Source organism: Dasypus novemcinctus, chromosome X (genome assembly GCF_030445035.2).
Source record: "Dasypus novemcinctus isolate mDasNov1 chromosome X, mDasNov1.1.hap2, whole genome shotgun sequence".
NCBI lineage: Eukaryota > Metazoa > Chordata > Mammalia > Cingulata > Dasypodidae > Dasypus > Dasypus novemcinctus.
Window position 1 is genome coordinate 177,369,967 of NC_080704.1, and position 7,881 is coordinate 177,377,847.

Here is a 7,881-nt window from a genome sequence, read left to right on the forward strand (position 1 = left end):
CCCTTTCAATAGCAGAGAATTTTTTGTTGTTAATGATTTATTTTATTTCTTTATTTCGACTAATCCCCACTCGTTACTCTCACTGTCTGCTGGTTGTGTGCTCATCTTTTTTTTAAATTGAAGTATATCATTCATACCTGAAAACACATAAAGAATAAGTATATAGTAAAGATTGCGAACGTACAAAATAAACATACCTAATCACATAGGGGTCTCATTCATCACCCCCCACCAACTGTTTGCACTGGTGTGAAACATTTGTTACAAATTGGGCAGAGCATTGTCAGACTATAACCACCAACTATATTCCTTATCTTACATTTGGTGTATTTTCCCACCAATCCATAGTTTTTATTAAATGTATGTTTGTAACATATTGTGAATTTGCAAAACAATCATGCAGATGTGTAGATTTCCCATACAACTCCACACCCTGGTGGAACATTTGTTACAGATTATGAGATAAAATCCTCAGACTATTACCACCAATCATGGTCCATAGCATACATTTGGCACTGTTTTTCAATACACCTCCCTTATAAACACAGTATTGCTTGGCATTAATGCAAGAAAATTATAGTATTGCTGCTAACCACAGTGTATATGTTACACCAATTGTAGTTTTCCCATGTTTCTCCATATTCCCATCGCTATCGGGAGCACCAAAGGAAAACGGATGCAGTTGCTGGGGGAAATGCACTGGCCGAAGGGACGGCTGGACAGGCAACCAAGGGGGTCCTCGAGCTGCAGCCCCACCACTGGTGCCTCACCTGTCCCTTTTAAAACAACGCATGGAAAGGCTGAACTGCACCCCGGGGAAGCAGGAGTGGGCAAGGAAGGGGAGGGACACAAGACCCCAGAAGGATCTGGCTCCTCCCAGGTGGCAGGGTGTGTATCCCAGAGGGGGCCGTGTACACCCTGGTTCGACCATACCACCAGATCGCCCACCTGGGAATAACTGCTGGAAAGGCCCTGCTCAGAAAACATTGCTGCATTTGCCTGACGACCTCGCTGTGCACCACTGTTGGCAGCCGGGGCCAACCTGCGCTGAACGCGACCCCTCCCAGGACCCCCAGGCTCCCGCCTGCTTCCAACACGCAGGAGGTGCCCCTTTAAGAATTTAACAATGGACTCTGCCAAGGTGAAACCAGGTCAAAGGCATGGGCGCTTGTTAGGAATAATGTGCACCTCCTCAGGCTGGGTCAAGGCCTTTCCCACCCACACTGAGAAACAAGGAAAGTACTAAAGCTTTGCTCTGACAGATAATTCCCCGGCACGGGATGCCTTTATCCATAAGCAGCAGCAATGGCCCAGCTTTCCTGCCAGCCATTGTCCAAGAGCTAGCAAAATGTTAGGGATGAAGTAAGACATCCACACAGCACATAGGCCTCAAAACTCAGGGAACTTAAAATGCAGAAATCAAACCCTCAAAACAGCCCTAACCAAGGTCTGTAAAAATAAAATCCTGCCCTCCTGTGAGGAAATCTACTCCCATTAGCCCTCCTTAAAGTCAGACTGCACCCAAGCACCCTCAGGCATTTCACCTTTTGAAATTCTCTTTAAACAACCACCCCCAATTATTCAAACCTTCAAGGGAAATCTCAGCTTCCTAGGAAAACCTGGCCAGGATTCTCTCCTCCAGCAGTTAAGACAGCCTAGCCCAAGTCCACAAAACTGTCCTGTCTCAGGATCCCATGCCATTAGGAAACCTCATTTGGGTGAAAAAATAACCTGGAAAGAGCGCCTCTACCCAAACTGGACAGGCCCTCATCCTGCTATCCTTGCAACCCCCACTGCTCTCAAAGTGTCAGGTACTGGCCCTTGGATTCATCATACTAGAGATAAAAGGGCACACTCCTATGAAAAACAAAACAACTGGACAACTCACCCTGTACCTGACTGCCCCTTGAAAATCTGAATTTCCCAGAGCCACCGTGAATCACCATCACCCGACTAGATGAACTCCTCCTCTCTTTGGTTCCTACTCCTCTTAGGACTGCTCGGCTGGCAGTTTGGGACTGGACTGGCAGCTACAGCTCCCAGACAGTGGAGTGTAGCTGAGAAAACACTGTTCTTACTAGTATACTTGTACATTGGAGGATACTTTAATACCTTAAGTTGTCTTTCCACTTAGCATGAGTGACACCTTATAAAAAGTACATAGGGGCATCAGAGGGGGGAAATGTTGAGAAATAAAAAGGATATCCTAGCAAAAATATCTAACAAGTCATGCCTTCCCCCGCTTCTGTGGATCCGGCTGTGAGGGCTTGGCCTTGCAGGGGAATGTGAAGTGACTAACTCCTGCCCCCTGTGAAAACATCACCTAGTAGAAAGATATCAAACTAGTGACTCCCCCCCTCCTGCTTCTGTAAATCAGCCTGCAAACTTGCTGCTGCATTCTGCCTCTGTAACCCTCCAGCTTCCAAAACATCACCTAGCAACACATTAGTCAATGAGGAAATGTTATGCTGATCCCACCTGAAATCCTATGTAAACCTAAGAACCTGAAAAACAGGGCTCAGAATTTGGAGATTGCCTCTTCCCTGGGCCTACATATAAAAAATTTGTTCCTCCATCACTGTGGAGTGCCGCTTTGGGGTCTTTCTTCGGTTCAAAAGTCCTGGCTTTGCTGCAACAAAGGAAATTGCTCAGAGGTTCCAGTTCCTTGACCTGGCAAAGTAAAATGTCATTGTTACAAAAGGGATTCCAATTTCCCTATTTTTTACTGGGAGAGAGAATGATCTCAAATTATATTCTTCCATTTAAAACCACACACAAAGGCTCATGTGAAAATTCTCTACTTTGGGTTTTCTTTTGGTTATTGATTTCTACCTTAATTACACCGCATTTAAATGCTATATGCTACAAACTCTTTGGAAAGTGTTGAGACAGATTTTATGGCAACCACCCCTTGAGTCCCTTCCCTGAGACGAACTGTCCTGGGCCCCCCTGGACCAGCGGCCAGCTCTGCCTGGGCCCCCCTGCCCCTCTGCATTCTGCCCTGAGTGCTCCCAAGGCCCCCACCTGGGCCTGGACACCAAGCTGGGGACCTGGAGGCGTGGCCTGCGCACACCTAGCTGCCCGCTGTCCCTCCTCTGGGGCCATGTAGAAGGCCGAGCTCCCACAAGACCGCATGTGCTCCCCGGGTCGGGCACCCCTAGATGGAGCGCCAAGCGCCTTGACATGCTGCAGTGACCAGGAGGCACGAGGGCTTCTCTGGTCATGCCACTCCTGCTCCTCGGCAGGGAAGAGGCGTCCCCTGTCCCCAGGCTCTGAGGAAAGGAAGGTCCACGTCTGCTGGTGGTGCAGGTGCAGGTGCAAGCCCTCCCAGAACGGTGGCTCTGCTTCTTTCCCGGCTCCTGTCCAGGCCCCCCATTCCATAAGCCCCCTCCTGCAGGCTCCCAGGGCTGGGCTCCCATCCTCCTCATGTGCACTCCAAATCCCACTGGCTTCCCATCAGTTACTGGCGCGGGAAGTGGCCACTCTCCCTCCATCGGCCTCACCCATGTATGGTCACAGACAAAGCCTTTAAAACTCACCTGCCTGCTGTGGGCAGGTCAGACCAGTCTCCTGCACAGGCCAGGATTACTGAGCCCCTGAGCCATCTACCCCACACACACACGTGGCTCTACATGCATGTATTAGATGTCTATATGTGCATCTTCCACGTGGTGCACACGCATGCAAACACACATGCTCATCAAGTGGAAAGTGTACAGAATTGGCATAGCACCCAGCTTTGCCTGCCCATCCTGGGTGTTGCTTCTTGAGTTCTGACCCCTCCTGGCCCAGGTCAACTCCCACCCACAGACATCTCCTCCCACCTCCTCTGGATACACCTAGAAGTGTCCATGAGCTCTCTATACAGGTGATGGTACCTAGAAGACCTCAGTGACAGGACAGGAACAACTGATGGCAGCAGGCAGAGGGGCAGGTCAGGGGGAACTGGAAATGAGGAATCGCAGACAGCGAGGCCAGACCCCTCTTAGGAGGAGGGTGCAAGCTGGCTGAGAAGAAGAGAAAAAAGGTATGTAATTGGAGGGGCTTAGGGGTGAAAGATGAGAACCATCGAGATGCAGGGGAGCTGGGCTCTCTCTGTGTAGAAAAGGGCCATTTCCCAGGACTCTGGGAGGTCCAAAGCCATGTCCAGTCCATCAGCACCTCCCGTTGGCTCGACCCTCTGGATTTCTTCACAATCTGCTCACTTCTCCACACCTCCACTCTCCCCACCCTGGTCCAGCCACTGTTTCCTCTTGAGTGGATAGCCGGTCTCCCCACGTCAGCCCTGGCCCCCTCAGCCTGTGCTCAATGGGGAGGCAGAGGGACCCTGCAAAGCTGTGAGGCAGGTCACGTCCCCCTCTGCTCACCCCCCTCCAGGGCTTCAGTTGCTCCCAGGACTCCTTAAAGTCTGGCAGCTCCTTCCTTTCGCAGTTTTATCTCCCGCCACGGGCACCTCCCTGCCTACCTCTTACACCCACACCTGTAAAAGGAGGGTGAAGGTGGGGCTGGGACAGACCTGGATCATTCTGGGTCGAGGAAATGGAACTTGGCGAGACATGATGAAGGAGTGAGTGTGTCCAGCTACTCTGTGCAGGAAGGCACTGCTCTAGGAGCTTGGGTACAATGACGTGGGGGGAGGCAGGCAGGTGGGGAGGTGGGTACCATTGTCGATTGGGTGTCCAAGATGGCCTCACAGAGAGGGTGGTGTCTGATCAGGACCTGGAGGTCTGGGAGTGAGCCAGGTGGAAACCTAGGGGAAGAGAGCGCCTGACTGCCAACAGCCAGTGCAAAGGCCCTGAGGCAGGAGCGGGCCTGCTGTGCTTCAGAAAAGGAAGAGCAGCCCAGTGTGGCTGGGTCAGAGGGAGAAGGGGCAGAATGGGGGGAGAGACGACAGAGGGTCGTCTCCTATTAGGCTTCCTCAACCCCTATCACCAGTCTTCTGGTGGGAGGTTCACCTTCTGGACAAGAATTATATATTGTATACCAAGAGCTCTGAAAATAAATAGAAAATTATTTTAACTGAATAATTCTACCTCTAGGAATCTAAAGAAAATAGCCATTCCTGCAAAAATAATACATGAATGTCATTTAATAATTACCTATATTAGCGAAAAATGGGAAACAAATTAATCAACAATTAGATTTTAAAGTATTTTTTTATGCATCCATTCTATTGATTTTTAGAAAGAGGTTAAGTCATATATAAGTGAAAAAATCAGGGAAAATTAATGCTAAACTTTTATCAAGGATACAGTATTATTGTTATATATTTAATAAATAAATGTGATCATTGAACTAAGAAAACATTCCAAGGCAGTGACGGTAGTTCAAGCTAAATGACAGAACAGAATTGCTTTTACATTCTCTAAATCATCTTACTTACTCTGCACTACTTGCGTACCTGAATCCCAGAACATCCCCTCCAACCTGAAGACTAGGTAATAAAATGTGGATGTTCAGGAAATGAAAAGAAATTCAGACAAGGATAGCAACTCAGCTTTATTTGATGCAGTTCACAGACATTTAAGCGCCACACGAAATAAGTGTGCCCGGAGTGCACATTCGGTGCCAACAATCAAGTGGCAGGCCCTCCGGGGACCCAAGCCCCAGGGAAGGAGGCACTGCTGGGAAGGAATGCAAGATCAGGTCTCAGGTCTCTTCTCCTAGCCGAGGCTTCGTGAAAACAGGGGTGCAATGCGCTGGATGATCCACACGATCAGGGAGAGCTCACTGAGGAAGGCAGTGATGGAAATTCGGGGAAGGGCAAGGTTTTCAACAGTCCATCTCCTGCAAGTGAGGGGCAATGATCAAGTTGAAGGTGAGACCCCTGTCCTAGGACCGTGGCTCCACACCCCATCAGAGAACCCCAGAATGGGGTGGCTCCCCGTCTCCATGACCACATTCCTCGGGGTGAGATGGGCCCCAGCACCCGCTGCCACCCTCCAAGCCGGCCCCGTCCAGAACTCACACAGCCAGGACGCTGCCATTCACGGTGATCCTCCGAACCGCTTGCCCCTGGCGGTGGATATCAGGCATCAGGGACCTGCCGGCCACCTCCGCCTCCAGTGCAGACCTGAAGGGCACGACGAGGGTGCTGGGGGAGGCGGGGTTAAGGGACCATCGCCTGCTGCCTTCGCCTGGGCCCCGGGCCACCTGGCCCCTGGGAAGCTCTCCTGCAGTGGCCCACTCTCCCCCTCCTGTCAGCTCAGGCCGCTCGGGCCTGCCTCCTTCCCCCTTCCAGCCCTCAGGAATCCCCTTCCACCATCCGCCCTGGAAGCCCCCCAGACCGGCCCCCACGGCAGCCCCTCCACCTAGAGCCGGCCCTGGCCCCCCATGGCCCCTGTAAAGGATACAAGGTCAGAAGTCGGCTTCCTGCTCCTCCAGCCCCCGGCACTGCGTCTCCCCCAGACCCCGGGGCACGTGGTGCCCGCGCGGCCTGGGGGGCACCCCCGGCGGCAGCGACCTCCCCTCCCGCGCCGCAGGGGTCACAGGGGCTGCCAGGGCCGCTGGCGACCCCCGAGCCTTCGGAGTCAGCAGGGATGCTCTGGCAGACGGGGCGGCCGGGGCCACCCTGGCCATCAGGGCCGCTGGGGTCGCCCTGGTCGTCAGGACCCACAGGCTCCTCGTGGCGGTCGGCGTCACCCATGGCACCCTGGCCTTCAGGGTAGGCCGCCTCACCCACAGCGCCTGCGCCTCCGCCTTCCCTCTCCCTCACAGCTGCGGCAACCAGGCTTCCCTCCACCTGCCCCAGGCACTCAGCCTTCCTCACGGAAGCGCCGCCCCTTAGCCTTTGGGCCGCGTGGGCTCTCAGTGCGCCTGCGCAAACACGCTCCCAGGGGGGCGGCAGGGCACGTGACCCGTTCTTGTCCCCAAGCAGAAACCCTGTCCCCTTTAGGCAGTGAGCAGGTCCCGCCCATCCACACAGCAGCCCCGCCCTCCCGGGACCTGGCAGCCACCAATCCGCTTTTTTTCTCCAGGGATTCACCTATTCTGGATATATCACCTAAATGGAACCGCACAATTGGCCACTTCTTCCATTTAGCATGTTTTGGAGCTTCAGCCACCCTCTAGCATTTATTCTTTTATATGCCTGAGTAATACTCTATCCTATGTGTACATACCACAGTTTGGTTAGCTGTTAATCTGCTGATGAGCATTTGGGTTCCTTCACCTTTTGGTTATGGTGAGTAGCGCTGCTCTGCACCTGTGTGCACGTGTACTTGTGTGTAGCTGTTTTCCATTCTTTTAGAAATAATTCGAGGAGTGTTCTTGCTGAATCCTATAGTAATTGTACATGTAACTTTTTGAGGAAACTCCAAACTGTTTTTACAATGACTGAACTATTTCACATTCATACCAGCAAAGAAATTTTTGATAACTGATTCAATCTCTATCTGTTATAGGTCTGATCAGACTCTCTTTTCTCAGTCAGCGTTGGTAGTTTGTGTGTTTCTAGGGATTTATTCCTTTTTATATAGGTTATCTAATTTGTTGGTGTACAGTTATTCACATTTTCTTACACGTCTTTTCATTTCTCTTAAGTTTGCTAGTGATGCGCACACTTTAATTTCTGATTTAGTTATTAGTTTCTTGGTTCTTTTGTTTTTTTCACATGGCATCCATTGCTTTTATTATGAAAATAATACATGCTTAACATAGAAAATAGAGATCCTTATAAAAATTAAAACAAAAAGTACTCATGTCATCATCTTGATGTAATATCAAGTGGGAAATTTTTGTATGAGTTTATTTTCTTATTTTTTTTACTAAGTTTTCTTTTTATTAAGCTATATATTCCACAAAGAATTTAAGAGTTTTGCACATGCCCACCCCTAAATCCTCCCACATCAAGAACCTCTTTTTCCTTAGTTGGACAAAAAT

General features: G+C 50.6%; 1 protein-coding gene across 1 annotated transcript; it reads right to left on the minus strand.

Moving 5' to 3' along the window:
* Positions 1 to 5,663: 5,663 nt before the first annotated feature.
* LOC131277154 (EKC/KEOPS complex subunit LAGE3-like) lies at positions 5,664 to 6,646 on the minus strand. Its single transcript, XM_058291162.1, has 3 exons — positions 6,411 to 6,646; positions 5,969 to 6,094; positions 5,664 to 5,787 (listed from the first exon to the last, which is right to left on the minus strand). Exons 1-3 carry the CDS (start codon positions 6,644 to 6,646, stop codon positions 5,664 to 5,666), a joined length of 486 nt encoding a protein of 161 aa, XP_058147145.1.
* Between the last annotated feature and the right edge of the window lie 1,235 nt (positions 6,647 to 7,881).

Excerpts from the sequence above, each read along its gene's own strand:
- LOC131277154 (XM_058291162.1), bottom strand. The coding sequence starts at position 6,646 with ATGGGTGACGCCGACCGCCACGAGGAGCCTGTGGGTCCTGACGACCAG. Across the intron at positions 6,095-6,410 it reads CGGGCACCACGTGCCCCGGG|CACCCTCGTCGTGCCCTTCA; the intron begins GTCTGGGGGAGA and ends CGCCTCCCCCAG. Across the intron at positions 5,788-5,968 it reads AATGGCAGCGTCCTGGCTGT|GAGATGGACTGTTGAAAACC; the intron begins GTGAGTTCTGGA and ends CCTCACTTGCAG.